We start from the raw sequence: 23,877 nt of genomic DNA, 5'->3' as shown, positions 1-23,877 counted from the left end.
AATTTCAACTTTGGCATTATTATCTTTAAATTACTGTGAAGAGCAACTTCAAAGATAAAAATGAGTAAAATATGCAGAACAACACGAACAGTGAAAGTGCCAGACTAAGCAGTGGTGATGTCATGAACTAATTCCAAGTGTAACTTCTTGCAGTTTTTGGTTCTTGCAGGGCTTTCACCCCTTGCTGTGGCCCAGGGTAAATCCTGCCTTCCTCTGCAGCTCCTTTTTTCCTCATGTAGCAGCCTTGGGCACTCCTCAGTGAGGTGACCACGTTTAATCCATTCGCTTGGAATCAGGTGAGGGGAAAAGGGAGTCTCCTTTGTGAGGATCTGTGTTTTCTGGTCAGCTAAATATTAACTTGGAGCTGGGTATAAATTTAAGTCCAAAGCCCATGGAAGGACCTTTGTTGACATCCCACATCCCAGCCTTTCTCCACGTTCATGGATTTCACAGAATTCACAGAATTTTCTAGGTTGGAAGAGACCTTTAAGATCATCGAGTCCAACCCATGTTCTAACACCTCAACTAGATCATGGCACCAAGCGCCACATCCAGTTTTTTTTAAACACATCCAGGGATGGTGACTCCACCACCTCCCTGGGCAGATGATTCCAGTATTTGACCACTCTTTCTGTGAAAAACTTCTTCCTTAAGTCTAGCCGGTATCTCCCTTGGCGCAGCTTGCGACTGTGTCCTCTTGTTCTATCTGTTGTTGCCCGGAGAAAGAGACCGACCCCCAGCTCACCACAGCCACCCTTCAGGAAGCTGAAGAGAGCGATAAGGTCACCTCCGAGTCTCCTTTTCTCCAGGCTAAACAATCCCAGCTCCCTCAGTCGTTCCTCATACGACTCATTTCCAGGAATCCGGGTTTCCATGGTGGGCATGCCCTTACCAGTTACAATATCGAATTCCATAAGTGCAGAAAATGCTGTTATATTCAAATTCTTTTTGAAGAGAGGCCTTTAATAGCTTTTGAAGAGTCTCCTTGGTCTCTGCTTTCTCTTTCAAGCTGAAGAAAGCCTCCTCTTGAAAAGCAGCTCCCTCGTGCTGTAGATACTGTCTAACCTTACAGCTGAATCCTCACCTTCAGACAAATCAGTGCTTCATTTTAACGAGACAAATGCTGCCTTTATCTTCATTAATTAAGCTCATTGCAGATTTGATGACATTGGAATGGAGAAATTTTGGCTGGTGGCAATTCTGATTTTCACATAAATTACCAAGAAGGAATTTCCAAGCGGTTTATCCTGCTATAAAATTTTGTTACTGCACATACTACTGAGCATGAAGGCTGTACTTTTGTACTTACACAGTTCTCCTGCCTACTGCAGTTTGAAGTGCAGTACAATAGAGTAAATAATTCCAATATATTTCTTGTAAAAGGTTATGGAGCTTGGGCACACTGAATAGTAACCCTTCATGGAATGCTTACTCCAATCCACAAATAAATAGTGATTTAGTGGGAATTGTGGTAGATCCCAGTGCCTTAGGACTTCCGTTTGCTGAATTTTTTGGTAGCTAGATCATTGCCTGGTATTTTGGTTCTGGCTACTTATTTTCTGTGTGACTTCAGCCTTTTTTTCCCAGACACCTTGGAAAAAGTGCCTTTTGAAGATTCCCAGCTTGCTTGCCTTGTGACAAGGACAGCACAGGAGCCTCTCTGTGGGTGTTTTTTGGGTTTTAGTGTGAGCTAACACAGTCAGAGTTTGAGAAGTGAGGTCCTGAAAGTTGTTGGAAGACTCGGCTTCCATCCCTTCAGCCCTTGGGAAGCTCAGGACACTGTGGAGTTAAAAAAATCAGATTAAAGAGGCTGTGACTGACAGTTGAAAAACAGGGGAGGTACACTGGGTTGAAATCTAAAGCTGAATAATTTGGCAGATGTTCAGCAAAACAGCAGAACTGACAATAATTCAGTTTGTATTTAAAAAAAAAAGCTCTTCAGTAGAAACTGTTCTGATTTTTCTTGTTGTTCTTAATGATGATGTTCAAAATGAATGCTTTAGGTTTTTAATTTTTGGTGATTTTAAATATGTGGCTGCCAGTGCCTTGGACAAAAGCTTTATTTGTGCCATAATTAACCTCTCAGTTTTTTGTGTAATAACAAATGTGTTAATAGTAGCCTTTAGCTCCTCCAATGCAGGATGTACATATCAGCAGTGAGATTTCAGGGATCAGTATTTATCAGGGATTAAAACACAATTTACACACTGTTTTTTCAGTAACAAAATAACCCAACATTGTAAAGTATTAAGCTTAACCCCAACCATGTTTACTAAACGTGTTTGAAAACCTAAGCGAATAAAAGCTCATTTATATTCTTGTCTGATGAGCACAATCAGAACTTATTGATGCTAAAACGAGCCAAATTTCCATAACTATAAACAGAATATTAAAATACAGTTGACTAGCAGAGTCGTGATGCTTTTCCCCTCCTTGGATGGAACATGGAGTTACGACTTTCTTAGTGATTTTTTAGGGGTCTTTCAAGAAAATCAAAGGCATTTCAAAGCCAGGCTTTTGGGCAGGAAAGCAGAACTTTTTCCAGGCAAGTGTTTGGAATAGAAAGCAGAAGATGGTGTGTAGGTAAATTTGTGTGTGCTTGGCTGTTCTTTATTTCGGCATAGCTGGGGCTCAGATGTTCAGGAATATTTGAAGGTAGAATCCACTCCTTTTTGAAGCAGCCACCACAAGTATTTGTAGTATTTTACTCAGTAGATGGGACCAGAAAACCTTAGTGAAGAAGGGGAGGTACAGAGTGACTTTGTGCAGTGATGCAAATTAAGGAATTCCTTACTGAAGCCAACTGGATGTTTCCCTGTGGCGTGAAATGAGAAGGACAGAATGGTTTGGGTTGGAAGAGACCTCAAAGGTCATCCAGCTCCATCTCCTTTCACAGGCAGGGACACAGAAACATGGAATAACAGCACAATGCAAGCAGTTTTGAGGAGACCTGGGTTTGATTGTGATGCCTGTGAGCTTGTGCAGGTGACTCAAGTTTCCATTTAAATTGCCAGGAAAAAGCCCAGTGACACTTCGGAAGTTTTTGTGTGGTCCCAAGGGTGTGGGTGAAAAGAGTGCCCAAGCTGAGACTTGCCACATTATCCTAAATACACATCAGGGTTTGTTCCTATCTCTGAAGTGTCATTTTGTTAGAAAGTACCATATGAGGAGTGAGCATCACTTTTATTCAGCAGACACAGCAGAGTGTATCAGGATCCTGTTTGATGTAATCAGAAAATTTTTCATCTCCAGTGCTGGCGCTCCACCCTCACAGACTGTGAGCTGCAGAGCCACACCCTGCACTTGCTTTGCAGAATTATTTGTGGCAGCTTGAGGTGCTCTGCATGCAGCAAGAAGTAAAGGACTACAAAGAGAAGTGTGGCATTCCCTTGCCTTTGGCAGTTGTTGTGCAATGAGCACTTGAAAATGGTTTAAACCTGAATTAAAACCAGCTTCATTTGCATAGTCAAGGGTAATTAGTGTGTATTTTATCCTCGTACAGCTATTTATAACTCTGAAAGCAGTAGAGAAAATCCTCAGGTAGTTTGATGTTTGATTCAGTTAAGGATTCTCCTGTAGCTCAGGGGTGGCACATAAAGTTCTCACTGTTGGTGAACACCTGAGTGGCAAATTTTGATACTGGAGATGTTGGGCATAGCTTGGGAGAGTTAAGGTGCAGATAAGAGTTCCTCTTCCAAAGCTCTGCTGCATGTCCAGGAAAAGTTTTTAGCTTGATTATTCCAGATTATTTCCAGACTTTATGTTGTCAGAGATTACCCCCTGGTAGGGACTTTATGAATTGGGTATTTTAAGGTTTCATCCCATTATTTCTCATTTTTAAGGTTTGCTGTGTAGGGAGATCACCTGGCCCTGGATTTATCAAGTCAGGGCAGCTCTGGGGGTGTGGAGTGGAAGGAAAGACATTTTCCCTATGCTCTTCAAAATGAGAAGAGACATTTATCCTGTATCAGCCAGTTGAAAATAGGACAGATTCATTCCTTGCCACGATGTTTTGTGCAGGCTGGGAGACGGTTCCAGCAAGCGCTGATAAGAGACAGTGTTTTCTGAGATAAACTACTGACAGTAATGGTGCCTTGGCTTTTTGGGGAGAGGGGGTGCCTGACAGGTCTTTCTGCCTTCAGACTTCATAAGAATTGCCTTTGATTACAGCTGTAGAAAAACCCTAAATCTGAATTTGCTTGCTAGCCTATGTAAAATTTTATTGTAGACCATAGACTCTAGTTAAAAGTGAGACAACTACATGGCTGAATCCATTTTTTATACATAATTTATATTTAAAACTAAGGATTCATCTCCAATTTCACATCTACATCCATAGCATTGCTGCAGAAGGGACATATTTCAGCTTTTGCAAGAGTTTGCCTAGTGAGTGACAGTAGTGAGCAACATATAGGAAAATATTACTTCTAATTCATTTTTTAAAGTTTTTTGAATTTTAACGTGAAATATTGTATTCTGTAAAGAGATTCTGAGAAGAAAATGAAATTACATAAAAGCATAGAGGAAATGAGGGAGAAAAAGCAGTTGTTTCAGATCATAACCTCATTGGTTGGGTGACAGTTTCAATTCCATCTCAGTTCTCTCCAGTTCTCATCTTTTTATGTTGGATTAAGTAACAGTTTTTGTCTTCTTATTCCCATAGCAACCTTATCTCTCTTTATTTTTTTGATGTAAATCTGCTTGTCTCTTACTATCTTTCAAAGCTTGTGCATGAATAGCTTGTGAAGGAGAGGAGTGTGGCAAGGAGAGAGCAGAGACTTTCTGGCATGGAAAATAAGGGAAAGAGTATTTTGGAGCAAAAAACAGAGAGCTTAAAAAATACTTTTCTTCTCCCAAAGCTATTTCTCATCTTCATTTCCCATGTGGTTTTTTCATGAAGGCTAAAGCTTTAGTGCTGTTTTAGGATGTTGTGTGAGCTTAACTCCTCCAAAATGTTTAGGCCAACCCACGTGTGTCGCCATAGAGCAGGACGGGAACAGAAATGACTCCAAGTCGAAGGCAAGAAAATGAACACTTCTTCTTTATTTCAAATGCACTGCTCTATAAATAGAGAACATCATGCAGACTAATTTCATTGGTCTTGGAGTAAAAACATCTCACACCATCGGTGTGCAGTGAATGACGCACGGTGGCAGAACATATCTACAAACAATGTGAAGAACAAGATAGATTAGAGAATTATTTACATTCTTTCCCAACTGTCTCCCAGGCTCTCGCCTGGTTAGAAAACCTTCTCTTTTTCTCTCTGACTGAACTGAGAATATCCACACACATGCTCAGCCAGAAATGCAGATTTAATGCTACAGAGCATTATGGTTTCTATAACTTGGGGAAAGTGCCACTCTGAGGAAGAGTAAACCTTGCTTTGCCATGATTTTTATCCTCACGGAATGTGAAGAGAAGGCTGAGTTTTGGGCAGGACCCCCAGCTTTGTGTCCAGCCCTGGGCGAATCCTGGTGCTTGAACGCTCAGGATGCCAGGGATGAGGCTCCAGATCCCAGCACAAAACCTGTTCATCCAAAAGGCTGCACATCCTCACTCAGGGACTGTTGCTGTTGGACACGAAATGAGTACACAGAAGCTTGGTAAGTTCAAAAGAGAAAAAGACTTAGTTTTATTTAAACATCTGGTATTCATAGAATTCCAAAGGTGACTGTGGATTGGAGGATGGAATTACCACCTCTCCAACCACACTGGTCCAAAGATCAATCAATCATTTCACTCCACCCACAGAGAAATATGTAAACTGTTCTGTTTATACATGAAATTGTGTGGGAACTCTGACTCTCAAATATGTAAACATGATCAGAAGGCTAAAGAAGTTTTATGAGAACTTTAAAACTTTTGAAAGAACTATGAAAGAAAACTTAACACTTTTAAAAATCAGGGCAACAAGGGGCAGCTGCTGGTTGGCTTCAGGCATTAAAGGAAGTTGAAAAACACAGCTGTTGCTTTGTCTCCCTACATATTTTTCTCCTATTAAATACTTCCCTTGACTGGACTTGCTGATTATAAATGTGTCTGAAGTGCAAGGGAGACAATGGACACCAATATGATTTTAGATTTTTACACTTTATGCCTAAATTCTGAAATCTTTTTAAAAGGAGCCTTTTGAAATGCTGACTTCATTTCTGTAAAAAAATATTTATAAATAACTAAAAATTTTGGCATTTCCTGCACAGCTCCCCTCAAATCAGAAATACTTTAATTCTTTTGTGTGTGTGCTTGGTTTCTTTGTTTAAGAAAAGCAGTGATGTTGCTTAGGATTTATGCATTGCAGGACTGTTCTTAAAACTCTGAAATATAGGTTATTTGGGAAAACAGAGCTTACATTCACTAAAAAATCAAAGCAAGTCCTTGCTAAGAAAAGTATTTCAGCTTTTGATTTGTCAGAATTTCCCTAATGTGGTCTTGTTAGCCCATTTAACATCCTCCTGATAATATTAAGATAATACTTTAAAATGTTTATGTTACATTAGTACCCCATTAAGGGCCTGATCTAAAGCCCATTGAAGTTAATAGGAACATTCAGGATGAACTGAATGCTTTGATCTTTCAACTGTACTTCTTGCAAGTTCAAAAAAAAAATCAAACCGGAAAATTGTTCCAATCAACAGAAACATGACTGTGCTGTGTCCTACCCCACCCTTCATGGCTCATATTGGATTTGGAGCCTCCTCAAACTGAAATAAAGATGTACAATATCAATTTCAAATGTGTTTTACAGCTGTGATGTATCAAAAAAAAAAAAAGGGTGTTGCTAAAAGGCTTTGGATAAGGAGCTGAAATAAGGGAAAGCTTGGCTGGGTGGCTGAGAGAATTCGATTTCATCATTTAGTAGCTGTTAGGTTTTTTGGGTTTTTTTGGGTGTTTTTGTTTTGTTTTGGGTTTTTTGGTGTGTGTGTTTTTTTGGTTTTTTTTTTTTTTGAGATGTAGAGTGCCCTGCCATGGTTTTAGACAACATTATCTTATTGAAGGTGTTCTTCAAATAATGTAGAGGAGATGTCCTTTTCTTTTGAGGTCACTTGGAAGACGTGCAGAGGGGGATTTAGGGAAGTGGCTTAGTGGGACTTGGCAGTGTTGGGGAATGGTTGGACTCGAGGCTCTTGGAGAGCTTTCCCAGCCTAAATGATGCTGTCAGTCCATAACAAGCACAGTATCTTGTGATGTACAGAGTTACTCTGACATTCAGTGGATTTATAAGAAATACACAGCAAAGTTTGACTGAATTAACCCCTGGCTGCAGCCCAATAAATGTGGACAGATTGCAAATAACAGTTTTGGTGCCTTCACTGGGTATCACCTTACTTTAAAGATATTTTTTCAGAGCTGCAGTTTGCTGCCAGCCTGCGTATTTTGCTTTCTGATGTTCATTGCAAAGCAAAGTAGGCATCTTGAAACTGAAGCAGTGGAAGTTAGAGAGCTGCTCCTATTACACTGCATTGCTTGTGTCTTTATTCTTGTATTGATTATATATTTATGTCTTGTTTCTCATCCACTGTGGCACTGAGTAGTTACAGAGAGCACAGGCTGGGACTTGCGGGGAGTCTCATTTAATAACCAAGGAAATTCTCTGTACTTATGAGAAGAGATGCAGTACCTGATTTTATTTTCCTGTGATTGCCTCTCTCAGCCCTGTGCAGCGAGACATCTTCTCTCTTTTTTTTATGAAACTGTTTTTTCAGCCCATAACTTTTTATTCAGTTGTAGTTAAGGATGTATTTCTGAGGATTACATCACCCTGCAAGGAGCAGGGGATCAGGCTGCACATGGAGCATCTGCCATGGTACAATTCTGCTCAGATACCAGCAAAAAGATTTGAGGCCCCCCTGTCTTTTGGGGGCTTTCTCCTTCTTTACATGTCTCAATCTATTAAACTCTCCTCAGCAACACTGGGACTGTATTTGTTTCTCTAAGTGGAGTAGCAGAACTCAGCTATTTCTCAGGAGTTGTTTTTTTTTCCACTTCAGCTTCTGTTGTTGAATGGTCTGATGCTGAATTTATTAATCTGTGCTGTTGCTTGCTCAGGTGTAATCCCTTGTTCAGCCACATTTATTCATCCACTGAAGGATGTGCACATTGGTCCATCATGGCATATTAAAGGTTTGCCTCCTCCTGCCACAGCTGTCATCTCTTTGACCCCTCAGTAAACTAACAGTCTTCCACATAATTTTGCTTTCATTCAAGTGTAATGCCATTACTGCAGAGGCAGACAGAATGCAATTCTCTAAAGATCTTGTCTCATTCCCTTTTCTTCCAGGGAGGTTAATGTGCTCAGATGATCCCTGCCTTTTCTTTTTGCTCTTTTGCTGCAAGAAGAGCAAAAAAATAGTGCTCCTGGATAATCAGTTTGGACTGGCTTTTGGGGGATGGAGCAGACTGGGAAGATGAACTCACCAGCTGGGTAGAAGCTCTCTTTACCACTTGTGTTTCAAATGCCTTCATTTGTTTTCTTAGCACTTTTTTATTTCTACAGCTCCTTACAAAAACATTGTACAGATGTTTTCCTGAAATAGAAGTAACTGAGTCAAAACCTCTTTACCCAAAACAAGCCAAGCCAGGTTTAAATATTAATGACCTGTGGGAATCACTTTAGTCTGAAGTTGAAGCAGTGTTTTGTCCACAGCCATTTGTCTCTGACAAGTGGTACCATTGCAGAAAGCCCCCAGCCTGCAGGGAATGTCTGCAGTGGCAGTGCTTTGCAGCCTGTGGTCACAGTGATCCCTGATTTTGGGAGTGAGAGCTGGGAGAAGATGGTCAGAAATGAGCCAGCCCCAGCAGGAATCCTGTCCCCGAGTGCAGCTTCCCTGGATGAACTTACTGTCATTGTCACATCTAATGACTTGGAATGGCATTGATTGCCTCTACTGTACACACTGCTATTTTATCCACTAATTAAGTTAAAAAATCAAATGAGCCAGTGATTTGTTGGGTGTAGGGGCTGGTTGTGGACTGCCACAGCCTCTCATCGGCTGGCTGAACTCTTGTGTGTGATTTGCCAGAGGCTTGCCTGGGTACCAAATGAGTGTATGAGTGTGTGTTATGATGCTTTTGATTTTTGATAATCTGATATTAACAGTGGTATTTTGCAGTTCCTTATCTGTTGTTAAAACTCCTGTGCATTCAGCTGGTTTTGAACCTCTGATTTCTTACTACATCTGTCTTCCTGATTTTATTTCAGATTCTTTTCAGAAGAATTTTTATGCTGCTTTGGTTAGCAATATGTAGCACTTTTCTCCTTAGTATTTTATAACTTCAGCTTTTAATAACACATGCTGCTCTAACTTACTCTTTCATCTTTTTGTGTATCTCTTTTTTGCTTCCATTTAAAAATAACTTTAGCATCTCTTTAAGCCAATTGCATCTTATCCATGCCTTATTTTTCTCTTATCTTTCCTGATGAGAATTCAGTGGAATTGCTGTCTTATTTCTTCAAGAAACCTTACTGCCTCATAATAAATCCTTCTTTTGTGAGGAAAAAAAAAAAAAAGTATCAACTTGTCTTGTGATTGTAGGTCTGAGCTTTGTATCTAAACTTGTGGGACCTGCACGTCCTTCCAGACTCTGGTGTTCACTGACTCTGTGGCAAGGGTAGAATTGGTTTGTCACGTGCCAGTGTCTGGAGAGGCTGGCAGAGGGCTGCTGTGCTCCCAGCTGAGAGCCTGGCACGTGGGCACAGCCAGGTCCTCGTGTGCCACACGCCCTGGGTGCCATTGATCTGTCGCTGTACAAGGTGACCCAGTAGGTCAAGGTTCTGAGTTCTCATCACAAAAGCTTTGTGGAGTGAATTTAATTTATTCCAAGTCATGCTTGCAAGGGTCTCCTGCTCTTGCTCCAGACAGGGCAGATCCCAGTTCAGTCTGAGCCAGGCCAGATGCAGTTTTCTCTTCTATTTACCCTTTTGTTTAATTGTGTAATGATTATCGTTCCTGCCTTCATAAAGCAAAACATGGGATTTGTTATCTGCGTGGGGATTACACTGATTGGGTTTTCAACGTGCCTCTGTTACATCTGGGTCACAGCAATGATTAATATTGAAAGAGAGCTTTTGTAACAGGCTGAAGCTCTGGCACGTGTCCTGAAAAGGCTGCTGTGATTTTTAGAGAGGCTGTGAGGGGCAGAAGTGGATGTGTGGCAGAGCAAGTGGGATTTGGGCTTGATTACGAGCGTGTGGAATTTGTCACCCTGGTTGGGCTGATCAGCCTGGGCTGGTCACTGGCAGGAGCAGTGCTCTGGTGGGATGAAAGGTAGTGCTTACAGTACTTAGAGTGGAGAAAATAAGCTGTGCCAGAGGTTATTCATGTCTCCCTCTGATGAGAGGTCAGGAGGAGCTGTGAGAGGTCTGTGTGGGTCTCACAGGTATCACAACAGGGTTTTACTGCGTGACCCTGGTGTTAGCCCTTCCCCACTTTGCAGCAGCTGACCTGGGGTTGTCATTCTGACTTGAGTTTGTCTGGCTGCAGCCTTTGGGTCTGCCCTGCCTCAGAAATGCCACCAGGATCAAGTGCTTCGACCTTGTGATGGGAGCATCCTGCAACGAGCCACTCTGGGCATCTCCTGGAGCTGCTCCCGAATCCCTTCGCCCTGCACCACGGAGCCGTTGCTGCCTGCTGGGAGCTGCTGATGGCAAGTACAAGTGTGAGGAAGTTGTTCACACAGCTACACATCAGTAGAACAGCAACCACAGGTCCGGCTCTGCGTGTTGGAGCAACTACGAGTGACCACTGCTCCTCTGGTTTCCCCAAACATCCCACCAGGAGCACGGAGCCAGCGCTCAGCCCGAACTCAGAGCTTGCTGCAGCACAACCTCACACCTTCCACTGAGCACTCAGGCTCTTGAAAACTAATTAAACACACTCAGCAGCACTGAAGAGGTTTCCAGGTAAGACAGGAGAGTGGCTGCTTTAATGGCAGGAAGCCCTGGTGGGAACCATCAGCCGTGGTGCAGGAATCTCACTGATGGGGCTGTTGGTTTGTTCCTCTGCCAATATTTGTGGTCTTAGGCAACCTTAATTCTGGGATTTTTTACCTCCAAATAATTGAGTTTGCAGCCTCAGTGTGTTCTTTTAATTTTATTAGGGACTAGAGAGTCATAAGTTTGCACAATAGTGAATTAGGTTATGCAGTGGTTTTCTGCTTTTCATTAAATAATTAATTACGAGCTCGTGCTTGTGCACAGGTTGGAGATGTGACTTTGTTGGGAAGCTTCATCATTTGGCTTTCATCTTCAGCACTGACGAAATGATTTTGCCTCATGGACTCTTCCATGGTCTGTCTCCTGGAGATAAAGTTCTAATTTTCATTTTTGCATTTTTTATGTGAATCTGGCAAATTATTATTGTTTTAAACACCTCTGCTGTCCACATCACAGTAACGTGGGGTTTCTTTCCATTTTTCTGCCTTATCTGCCACAGAAAATACCTGTTTTTCTTGTCAGCTGCAAATGACATCAGGGTAAGAAATGCCTTTCCCTGCATTCCTGTTCCCTGAAGTCTGTAAGGAAATAACTCCAGACTGTCTCCTTTAGCCACTTTATGCAACTGTGAAGGAAGTGAACAAAATCTCTTCTGGTTTGCTTTGATGTGCTCTTGAACATCCATTAAGCTACAACTTCAGTGTTGCTGTACGGTGCTGGGATAGAAATAGATCATTTTTCTTATCTCTGCTGTCCTTCTGAGCCTGTTAATGTAGTCTAACCCCAGAGATTTACAGTCAGAAACGTTTGCAGCAATTCTGCAGAACCTGTTTTGTGCTGTGGTGACACCTTGGTGCTCACTCAGATCCTGCTGGGGCTGGAGAGGAGTCCAGGGAAGAGCACATTCTATCCCTGATTCAGAAATGGTAGGTTTGAACTTCACAGGAGCAATTAATGTCAGTCCCAAATGCTGTGCTCAGGGTACTGAGGCTGAGGTACTTTATTTGTCAGACGTGGAAATTCGCCCACCTCTTCCTTCAAATTGTGACGTGAATAGTTAATGCAGTGAAATAACTGTTCTTCCTCTGCATGGGCCAGGCAAATGTACTCTGAAAACATATTGCTTTTATTTCTGCCTCTTTTTCATCTTCAGTAATAGAATTAAAAGTTTAAATTTCTCCTAAATTCCTCTGTAAATATTATTTTTGTTACGGTATGAATCAATCCTTGCACCTTATCCTCTCTGCAGCTTCCATCAAGTGGGTTATTGAATTCAGTTATGTAGAAAAAGTCACCTTCTCCAGGTTCCCTTGTATTTCTTTTCTTAAAGAGTTGAGGCATAACATACCTGAGGTTGAGAACCAGTAAAGAGGAGAATTATTAAAATAAATAGAAAAAATTAAAGTGCATTTGTGTTTAACATGTCCAGTTAGAAATACTGAACAGCAGCTGGACCAGGAAATAAAACCCAGCTGATTTTGCAACAGAAAATGGCACGGGTGATTCTGGCAGGGTGAGTAATGGGTTAAGGTTGGATGTCTTATTCTTGGCTTATTATTTCACTGTTGTGAAATAATTATTGTTCCACTGTTACATATTAATAGTAATAATATATAAATATATAATAATATAATATATATCATATTATATATCAATTTAGATATAATATAAATAAAATAATATGATTCCACTGTTACATATTAATAGTATTAATACATATAATAATGTAATATGTGCTATATAATATATTAATTTAGATATAATATAAATAAAATAAAATTATTCCACTGTTATATATTAATAGTATTAATATATATAATACTGTATTATATGTTATATAATATATTAATTTAGATATAATATAAATGAAAAATTATTCCACTGTCATATATTAATAGTAATAATATATATTATAATGTAATATATATTCTATAATAGAGTAATTTAGATTGAATATAAATTAAATAATATTATTCCACTGTTGATGGGTGGGGAGATGATGTGTTTCATTGCACATGCAATAAAATATTTCATGTTCTTTTGCTCAGCCCAGGTAAGGCCACACATGTGGATGAGAACACAACGAAATGGAAGGCTGGTGAACATTGGATTTTTCTGCTGACTCACAAGTTTGGAGGTGTGGAGAGCAGCCAGGGTGGGACATCTGTGGGCAGGACACTTGTCCATCTGCTGTGTCTGCTCTTGGCCACCCTCACACCTGAGCTGGCCCACGTGGCCCCAGTCGAAGCTGGGATCTGTGCCAGCTGCTCCATACCTTGTGGAGTGAGGAGATGACAGATCCTGGTTGCCCCTGTCCCAGGAATCCTTTCTGTGATGGGATATTTTGCCATGCTTGGGGCAGAATCTCTGCATTTCTCTGTGGGCAAGGTGCCATCTCTGGAAACATAAAGGGCTGAAGTCAGTGGCAGGAAAAAAAAAAATAAATAAATCCCACTGTCATCAGCATGTTCCCAGTGCTTTTAAAACTGAGCTGTTGTAGGATGGTTTTCATTGATTTATTTATTGAGGAAAGGCTTTTTGGGAACATTGCTGCATATTTAATAAATAAACAAACCTTCAGATAATTAGAGCTAGATCTGGCAGGGCTTTAGCCATCTGTTTAACTATGAAAACGTGAATAGCCTGGTGTTCTTCAGCACTAAACCTGCTTTGTGCTTCCGAGGCTGGTGCTCAGTGGACTGCCAGGATGTTCTTAGGGCTTGTTTTGGGGAACTGTTAGAGGGGAAAAAAAAAAAAAAAAAATCTGTGTTGTATCTGAGAAGTTGACTGTAGGATAATCCTTGAGCAAACATCTTGCCTCCTGAGATATTTCTCAAATTGCTTGAATGGCTTTGTTCAGTGCTGTGTTTGCCTGGAGTTGAGTGGTAATTCCCAGATAATATGAATTTATGAAAGGCATATTTTTGGAAATACATATTGGAGAACATTTTTCTTTCAGAACGTGCATTTCCCTAGTAACACCGCTAGGGCTTGGTTTGGTTTTTTCCCAGTTCTTTCAGTGCATTTTTGCCAGTGCAAAACATGTTTTAAAAAAATATTCCCTGCTTATCAGATGTTGACTGAACTTTTATGCTATTAATATTCTTTTACTGCCTTTTTAAAAATCTCTTCTATCTCTTCTTTCCTTCAATTCCACAGAGCCCACAAATCACCTCATCCCTTTCTGTCCATCTTTCCCCTCATTATTGCAAACTCTTCTGCCTCTTCCCATGCTGGCATCTCCTGTTCACCACGCTCTGACACATCTGTGCCAATTTATTTTTTAGCTTTTCCTGCTTGTGTTTATATAACACAGACTTGTGAATTATTCTCCGTTAATGGGTGTAAGAGCATTTAATTGTCTCCCGTTTTCATACGTTCCTGCACCTCAAGTTGATTCAAGGGAAGGGGAAGAGTTTCAAAGAGCTGTAGGGTCTTTGGGCTGCTGTTGGCTGGTCGTTCCCTGCACCTGGCTCCAGCAGCCTGTTCACCCCAGCAGGACTCACCTGTGAGATATTCAGCATTTCGTGGGATGGAAGCAACCTGCAGGGTCTGTTCTGCACTGAGGTCCGCAGCATTTTTTTGGCAGTATTTCTGTGGATTTCTGTATTTCAAACTCAGTGGATTTCTGTGGTGTTCTGTGGACACTCGGATGGGCTCTGCTGGTGGGACTGACGTGAGCAGAGATGGGGACAATATTTCAAGCTCACAAGTTGTCTGAGCAGCATTTTGGGTGTAAAATAAGCCTTGAAGGCTGGGAGGTTGTTTTGCTTGCTCTGTTGTGGAGCTTTAAGGGCATAAAATGCAAGTTCAGCCATGTGGCAAGGAAAAAAGGGATTTTGTAGAGGTTGGTGTGGAATTCTGTGATTTCCCTGTAGCACCAGCCTGACCAAGTGAAACCCTGGAGATGCTTCCCCAGCAGCCTCTAAATCTCTCCTCAAGTGACAAATCACCCCCACCCTGCCTGCTCTGAGAAATGTTCACTCCTGCACTGTGAATATTCTTGTCCTCTCTCTCTCTCTGCCCAGCAGAAATGATTACAGAGATAATTTTTGGTCTCATCCCTCACTCCTAGCTCAGTGTGATTCTGTCGGGCTCCACCCAGGCCCTGGGAAGGCAGCAGAAAGTTTTTCACTGGCTCACATTCAGCCCTGGTGTGGTGTTTTTCTGTTGGGCTTAACAGGCTGTGTGCCCCAAATACCCTGGTGGAAATTAATTATGCAAAGTGCACATTTAGTTTTGGGTGTCTGTCTAAAGAAATACAAAGTTCTTGATCACAGCAGTGCCTGGGTATAGCCAATTTTGGGGTATAGGGTGCTGAGGAAGAAGATTTGTTCATGCACACAGGTGAGTTAGGGGATGGTGTGAAGGTTGTTGGGTTGTTGTTGCTTGTGTTTGTTTTTTCTTTTTAAAGAAACAAATTGGTGTTACTCTGTTTTCTCCAGCAGTTCTCATTACCAACATAGCTATTACAACGTGCTGAGGCTGTTATTTGCCCTCAAGAGCTGAGAGAGTGGAATTTCTGTTATTTTTAATAATGTGACTTTTACCAGGGCGAGTGGGCTGTGAATTAGTGCTTCATTATGGGCTGACATCAGAGTCCCCACTTCAGAATTACCCACTCAAGAAAACAGCTTAGATTTGGTTGTCTGACTCATTTAGGCACTTGAACATCCTACCAATACAGAATTACACCTAAAGTATATTTAACAAGTTCTGCTCCTTTGAATAACAGTGGGTCTGGTGCAGCAATACAATAAATATTTTCATGGCTATTAAGGGACAATTATGTTTGTAGAGCTCGAATCCTTGTTCTGCAGTTTTCAAAACATGGTAGAATTGCTAACAAACATATGTTGACAGTAAAGAGCAGTTGATATAAGTGTGATGATGTTCTTGGGTGTTGCTGGACTTGGAGTCAGAAACCTGAATTAAAAAAAAAAAACAGTTGGAAAACTGAATCCTGTGTTTTCAAAAACAGTGAATGTGTTCTGTGTATCACTTTAAAGAATAGTGAATGTGTTCTGTGTATTACTTAAAAAAAAAAAAAAAGTAGGATTTGGTGTAACTTCTAGCACTGCCTACAAATCTTACAAAGTTCCTGTGTACAGAACTGGTGTCTGGGGGTGAAATATCACACAGGTTTCTTGACAAAACACTACATAACTCAGCATTGCCACACGCCAGCAGCTGTGAGTGTGGAGCAGCTTTGTCATCAGAAATGCTCTGAGTTTTTCATTCATAGCAGGATGTTCTGTGTCTTTCCAAAGCATGGCTGTGCTGTTTGATGTGATCTTGCCCCGTCCCTTCCCTGTTGCACGAGATCACAGAACAGAAACATCTGGGAGGTGCTCGCAGTGAATGTGGTCAGCAGGGTCTGAGATGGGTTCTGAATTATTCTTTTATTAAAATGTCCCCGTTCTCAGTCTTGTTTACCTTTCAGAGATGCTCCAGGTCGTGTTTTCCCCTCCTGAATCCACACGTCCATGTCTTTAATTGTCTTTGATTGTCCTGAGTATCACAGGAGTGTTCCAGTGCAGCTGTTAGAGGTTTGATACTTGCATCACTGTCACTCCACATTCTGGAATCTTTCTCAGCCACTTGGAGTCTCAATGCTTGAGGCTGAAAACTTGGCTTATTAAACAAAAGGAGAGGACCCAGTGGAATATCCAGATTTCACAATCTTTTTGCATGGGTAGGAACTCATTTTCTTGTTCTCACTTTGGGCAGAATCAAAGACTTTTCAACAAAGCTGAATTGTGGGTTTTTTTCTCCATTTTATTGCAGTGGCATGTATATTTCAGTTGATACAACTTTATGGACTTGGTATTAAAGCAATGAGGCAAATACATGTATTAGCAGGGGAAAGGAGAAGAATATGCTGTTTCAGGAGTCAGAAAGCCTCAAATGCTAATTTTAAACTTCCTTCTATATGGCAAACTATAAACAGGCAATAAAAACATTTAATTTGCAAATTACAGTTCCAGCTTGGCTTTTATGTTGGATTTTTTCCCCTTGTAGTCAGGATTTTTGTAACATTTTTACCAGAATATTTTCAGTGGCAGGATTAGAGCCTTTGCCTGGTAGGGTTAAGTAATTAAATTGTTAATTTTATCCATGAATAGTTGCTTTTCAGATGAAAGGAGATTAGAAGTGAGGTGTAATAAATGCAAGGAAGAAGTGAAAAGATTAAGGCAAGAGAAACTAATGAGTGCACTTCAGTTTGGTGACCAGTTTGAGAGAGTTTTAAAGATCTGCTGATGAATAAACCAGTCTTTAGTTCGGCAGATAAAATGCAGAAACACTTCATGTGTTTCTGGCCTTTTCTTTCACTGATCAGTGGGATCTTGTCATCCCATGGGTGCTGGAAAGCATGTCCTGACTCACCACTCCTCAAAGCATCTTCTCTCCTGATCTCTGGTCTTTGTTTTCAGTTCTATCTATTGAGACATTTCGGCAGGATGAGATTTCAGAGGGATAAGTTCAATCTGTAAAAGTAAACAAGCTTTGCCATTATTAGTCCACCTTTTAAGGTATTTTATTTACCCTGAGGACTTAATGTCCCTTCTCAATGAGTTCATGTAATACTAAGTTTTTTTAGAAGACACAGCTCTCCTCCCTGGTGTTACTGTGCTTGGGATAGTGGCTTTATTAAAAATCAAACAAAAACCTAATAAAGAAGCTCAAGGATAAACAATCACTCTTGATACACTTCCAAACATGCCTGGATTTGACCTTCAGTCCTCTGAATGTGCTGCAGGAACACCTGAAAATCTGCCCAGCATCGTGTTCAGGAGCAGCCAGTGCTCTCCAAGGTCAGAGATGGGGACTACACTGTGTAATGCTAATGAAGAGCCCTGCTCCTGTTTTGCATGCTGATTTTTCATTATTCATTTCAAAGCCCTGCCAGACAAGAGAATACAGAAGTTTGTAGAGAAATTAAGTGCTGGTGTTCTGGCAGCTGTGTGATGAGTCTGGTAGTTGAGCTGCTCTGGAAGTTGGGACGGGGGGCTTCCTGCTAATTTGTGGGAAATGATTCTTTTACTGTAGCATGGCTTGTATTCTCCATTTTTGGATGGATATGCATTGCTTCTTGTTTCCCCAAAAACTGGGTTTTTTTGTGATAACAGTCTTCAGCTGCAAGCACTTTTTAATAGTTCCAATTTTTACAACATTACAACAGCCCAAACTGCAGAGTTTGGTCCTCAGTGGGTACCTCTGGCATGATTGCCTTCCCAATCCTCCAGCATGTCCCACATCCCTTCTCAAGGTGCTCCCAGCCCCATCCCATCCTTCCCATAGGATTTGTTGGACAACACAAAGACAAGGAATGTTCTGAAGGTCTGTACTTGCAATAAGTGAACGTATGGGCTTAAAACCCCAATTTCAGTTATGGAAATGGTATTATTGAAGATTTATGACTTCTCATGGTTGTGACATAAGAGGGCAAAATGTGGTCTGAATTGATTTTTTATGTAAAATATTCATTCTTTGGGTGTGATTCATCCTGAAACAGAGCAGTGTGTGTTCTCTGAGGTGCTGTCAGCTCCTGGTTTTTCCTTCCATGGCTCTGAGGAATGGTGTTGGGGCAGCTGATGGATGTATAATGTTATGGGAGAAAGAGCAAGGTGCTGGAAAGGCCTGAAACGATAATTTAAGGCTGTGCTCTTTTGATCCCTGAGTGAAATGAGTTTGGCTGGGGTTGTATATGACTTCTCTGTCATGTCCAGCAAAAGGATCTGAGTTTATTCTGAGGATACCTGCGTGGAAATTCACTTGGGAAGCTGAAAACAGCCTAAGAAACATTCCTGTGAACTTCAAGTGCACTAACAAAGGATTGTACATCGCTCTCTTACTGCAGCATTTTTCAAAGGAAGCATTGAAATTCTGATGGCTCTTATTCAGTGTTCTCCCTGTAGCAGCTGTTGCTTTGCAGTAATAAAAAATGCTGTATTTTGGGGAAATAGCGGCTGTTGGTCAACTCACTGCTCCTATTATGCTTGGTTATAAAGACAGCCTTATTTAAAGGCTGTGTTAGTTTAGCATCCTCTACAAGGTTGTAAACAAATTTTTTTTTTTTACATTGTCATCTGTTCTGTTATGGAAAAACGTATGGCTTATTTATGGAAAAGCTTTTGTTACTGTAGGATTTTGATCTTGGCTTGTATTACATGTTGTATTCAGCTTAGTTTAAGGGTATAATGGGGCCCAACTTTTTTCAGTTTTGACTCACCAAGAAGAGGGAAAACCAGTATAAATTTATGAAAAAATTTTTACATTTATGGAAACTGATGTGTTTGCTTCCTCCCAAGAATTGCTGTTCAGTGCTGTGTGTGATTCTTGGGGTGTCCTGTGCAAGGCCAGGAGATGGACTCAATAATCCCTTCCACCTCAGGGTGTCCTGTGATCCTTACACATCTTAAAAGAATTCCAGAGACCCAAGGCCAGTCAGAGCAGAGCACTGGCTCAGCCCACCGAGGTGCAAAGCTCTGGCTTAGTGATGCTCTAGGGGATTCTCCTGCAGGATTGTGGTCCAGGAGGTTCCTTGCTCTTGGGAAGGATCCCTGTCTGTTTTCTGACTAGCTGTTACTAATGTTATTTATGTTGGATGTGGGAGCTTGATGCTGTGTTCATCATAGCCTTCATCTCCAAAGAAACAGTGGATTAAGGACCTGTTTTTAAGTCACTGGCTCCTTTTTGGTTATCAAAGTCAGGGTAGCAGAAGCCAGGCATAAGAACAAAATTAGCCACAGGATCTGATCAGTTATCTCACTGCAGATTAGGTCTCTTCAGCCCTAATTCTGTCATTCCCCCTCATGCCAGGCAGCCTTTTCTTCTGCAAGGGCTGCGCCAAGTCTGCCGGTGTCAGATGCAGACCAAGAGATGGGAGGTCAGGTTTTCAGAGTGCCAGGATTTCAGAGTGTCAGTGTCCTGTCTGTTGATGTTTCCTGATGTCCTGCTCACTGCTGTTCCCCTGGCAGATGTGGAGAGCTCCAGGACGAGGATGAGGAGCGCGGTGTCGGTGCGCGAGGGCCAGGGGGTCGTGCTGCTCTGTGGGACCCCGCCCCGGGCTGGAGGTAAGGGGGACCCTCGGGGTGGTGGGGCTGGGCAGCATCCCTGGGAAGGCTAAAATCACAATTATAATGAAATCTGAGTTCTGAAGTAAAAGCAGGGAGAAAGAAATTAAAAACAAAGGAGGGGGGAGGGAAGTATTTAAGAGGATTTACTTTTATCTTGAAATGCCTTTCTCGTTCCTAGTAATTTCTGTGCACTTAATGTGTCTGATTTTTATGGGATTTCCTTTAATTAATGGAGTATCTTCTGGAGTTACATTCTGCCCAATTTCACAATCGCTGAGCCTCAATGAATCCAGTTTTCCCTGTGAGCAGAGAATAGCAGAGAGTAAATGGTTGTCTTGAACGGTGCCGGTGTCTGCCTGTGTTCTTGCAGTCGAGACATTCTGTGGTGGGATGGAATGATGCTGTGTAATTTAAACCACTGCTGCACTGAGAGGGTGAGAAACGTGGATATACGGATTCTTGGTGGACCAAAATTTGCAATTGCATTTCTTCCCTCATTCTACATCTTCAGGCTTTGACTAATTGCTTTTGAGCCTCAAGTAATATCTGAAAGGGACTGGTTTTATGGTTTTTAATTGATACGGAGTGTCGTTATTGAAGGGCTGTGATGTTAAACATTAGATCTGATTGCAAAGACAAGGTAATAAAAGCTAGACATTATATTCAATAATATAGGTGTTGTGGCCTCATAAATTTGGCAGAGTCCAAGCAGACACAGCCATAAAGTGGCAATTTTACAACTGTCTGAGCTTGCAGAATTTTTTCTCCTCTAAACTGATACATACTCTTAAATCATCTTTATAGCCTTGCAACAGCTTTGTCTTTCAGCAGCTGAGGAAATGGGTCATTCTCCCAGCTATCTGTGAGAACTAGAATGATTACATCTTCCTTCTAGATACAGTCCAAGGCGTGAACTGCCCCAGCTGTTCCTACAGCTGTGTCCTGTGTGTGGGTTTACACCCAGAGGTGATGGCCAAGCTGAGGCAACGCTGCCTGATTCTGGCAAGGTTAAGTTTGAGGTGTGGAACAGGAGGTGATGCCAGACGTGCTCATGGTGCTGAGAACAGTGGTTGGAAGAGGTGAGAATTCCTCTTGCAGGCAGCAGATGGGAGATGATTGACACCCCCGCAGTAATTGAGGTATTCATGCAAAAACAGAGCTGAGCTCTCCCAGAATTACCAAATGGGATTGAGAACTGGTACCAGAATTATTTCAAATCCTTGAATCTATCTGAGAGTTGGAGGATTAACTGTTAAAGTTTTAGGAGGATAAACTGTTAAAGCAAGGTGGAAAAATACCCCTCTCCTTTCTTCACTGAAATAAAGCTGTAGCAAGGTGACATCAAACATGCAGGGTGGGATGCAGGGCAGGAGGTCTGGGATAAAACATCCAGCCAGGAAGCAGAAGTGGTTTGTTAGGAAGAGCAGGGATGGTTTAGGACCAGCTGACCTGGCCTGAGGGCTGTTCAGCCCTTTCCAGATCACTGATCTGACTATTTTTTTTTCACTTGGAGTCTGTTTATTGCGCTGTTTATTGCGCTGAGCTATCAAATAATTCCAGACAGTACTAATTCTAAAAACCTTCTCCACCAGCTTGTTTCCTCTCCCCCTGTAGCCCCCAAAATACTCTGCTTTTGTTTTCTGGTGTGTTGTGCAGTTTCTAAGAGCTCGCTAACTTAATTGCACTTATTTCTTGCATTCTCTGTAAAGAGTTTGCAAGAAGAGACTTGATTAAATAGTGATTATTCCTCCGTGTACAGCATCCCAGTTACAATAGGAACCAATGCTCATCCCCAAAGAAATGCCAGCTCATAGTATGGAAAAAGAAAATTGCTTCCCTTCTGCAATTTATCGTATTTTTTTCTTTGCTTATCTTGGGCACAGATATTTACATAAGTCATACGAATGTCCCTTTCCAACAGGGAGCAGATTATTCCTGCAATTAGCAGTGGTTTTGTCCTTTTGAGTGTGCAGTTCCAGCTCCTCTGGGCTGTGGACATCCAGCATTAAACCAACAATGAAGCTCCATTTACGAATCACAAAGCGCTCCAATACTTCCTTTAGAGCTACCACATTTCCCCTTTCTGGAAATTAATAAAACTCCCTTTTTTAGCAGTCTTGTTTGGGATTTACTGAGTGGAAGATTTGGTAAATGACTGGATTTGAGTGTGAAGACTTTTTCCCCCAAATATTTTTCTTTTCCAGGCTGGTTTTATGTTAAATACTCTAAGTTGTATCATAATTGAGCAGTGATGTTTGGATAATTAAGATGGTCATCTGTCATCGTTCTGCATGGCAGTACTTTTGGATCTTTGAATTCTGTTGCAGGGAACCTGTTAAAATGCCCTTTTTTTGCCACCAAAAATCAGTAAATCATTTCACCCACATGCTCAAAAGGTAAAATAACATCAAAAATGGATTTATGTAGCTCTCCTGCTACTTTCTCAGTTGTTACAACCTTTAAATTGCACTGAAATCTCTACAGCTATTTTGACTTTTTACTGTGTTACTGTGATGTCTTTAATGGTTTTAAAGGGCTGTCGATCCAACAAACATCTCAATATCCCAGACTTAATCTTGGACACAGTTAATGTGCAGCTGGTTAAAAAACATTCATGGGATGCTAATTTTTGCCCATTCTGCCAAGAATGGGAAAAGCTAGACATATGGAGATCTAAAAATGATTTTTCTCTGCTACTGATTTTGTTCCAAAATTGGTATCTAACGAGTGACAAAGCCCTCAGTAAAGCAAATCTGAGTTCCTGTAGGGTTTTACCTCCTGTTACTACTGTACTGTATTGTGATTATTGTGTAGCTTGTCTTCAGCTGTTATTTCTGTTCTTGTATATTGTGATTTATATTTGTTTAGTACTCAGTTTTCCTCAGCTGACATTGATTTTGGATTTATGAGGTATTTCTGCTCTTTGAGAGAGGAGCAGGCAATGAGGCATGGTCCTTTTGTGTTGTCTGGGGTGGTTTAAAACTGCTTTATACACAGAGAAAAAGATGATGATTTTTAATGGTAGAAGTGAAGATTTGCTTGATGGTTATTTGAACATTTCAACAAATTTTAGTTTGCCTGGAAAAACACAACATTATTTTACATTGGTGTACTTCCTGCTGCATTATTCCCATGGGGAATGTGACCATAACCCAAGAGAACTTAAATAAATAACAAAAGTTTTGTGGAGCTGATGAAATTGTCGCTTGGAAATTGCAAGGAAATTCTGCTTTATTCCTAATTAGCCTTGTGTGCTCTGTGTTCCTGTTTCATGCAGTGTGGCAGGGATGTTCCTACATGGATAAAGCAGCAAGGATTTGTCCTCCCTCTTCATACAACTCCCTGATAAATGTAGGTTTAATCCATAAATGAGGCAGGATTTGAAGGGCAGGGATCAATTCAGCTCACAGCATATTGTGTCAGAGTTGTGACATGCTGATAGGAAATAATATTAGATCATGGAAGAATAGATCCCAGTTTATTGCTCAGTGTTTGCTGTGACAAATCCTTCACTGAATAATGTCATGTCTGTTCCAAATGAGTGTTTAGACTTGCAAATTTTTGCTCGTGCCTCTTGCATTGCCATTTGGAGACCTGCAAGTTCCAGCAGGGTCTGCTTCATGAATAACATGGCATGGAAAGAGTCTCAGATGCCAGAAATATTTGGATGCTGTTATTGCTTCTCTTCTGCAGCTCTTGAATAACAACATGCCATATTTTCAGGGAACTGTAAGAATTAATTTTATGTATTTGGCTTTGGAAGCATTTTATACCTTTAAAGCAAAAACAGCTGCAACTCCAGAATAGGATTTCTGTCCTACTGCACATCAGTGGTTTGGGTTGGAAGAGACCTTAAAGATC

General features: G+C 41.2%; 1 protein-coding gene across 1 annotated transcript in view; it reads left to right on the top strand.

The window, feature by feature from the left end:
- CNTN3 (contactin 3) overlaps positions 1-23,877 on the top strand; it is a 97,457-nt gene that overhangs the window by 27,914 nt on the left and 45,666 nt on the right. The window contains exon 3 of the mRNA XM_068202314.1: positions 19,918-20,013. Coding sequence (XP_068058415.1) covers positions 19,918-20,013 — 96 coding nt within the window. The remainder of the gene's footprint in view (positions 1-19,917; positions 20,014-23,877) is intronic.

This window comes from Anomalospiza imberbis, chromosome 11 (assembly GCF_031753505.1).
Source record: "Anomalospiza imberbis isolate Cuckoo-Finch-1a 21T00152 chromosome 11, ASM3175350v1, whole genome shotgun sequence".
NCBI classification, from domain to species: Eukaryota; Metazoa; Chordata; class Aves; order Passeriformes; family Viduidae; genus Anomalospiza; species Anomalospiza imberbis.
This window is presented reverse-complemented; position numbering and strand designations above follow the sequence as displayed.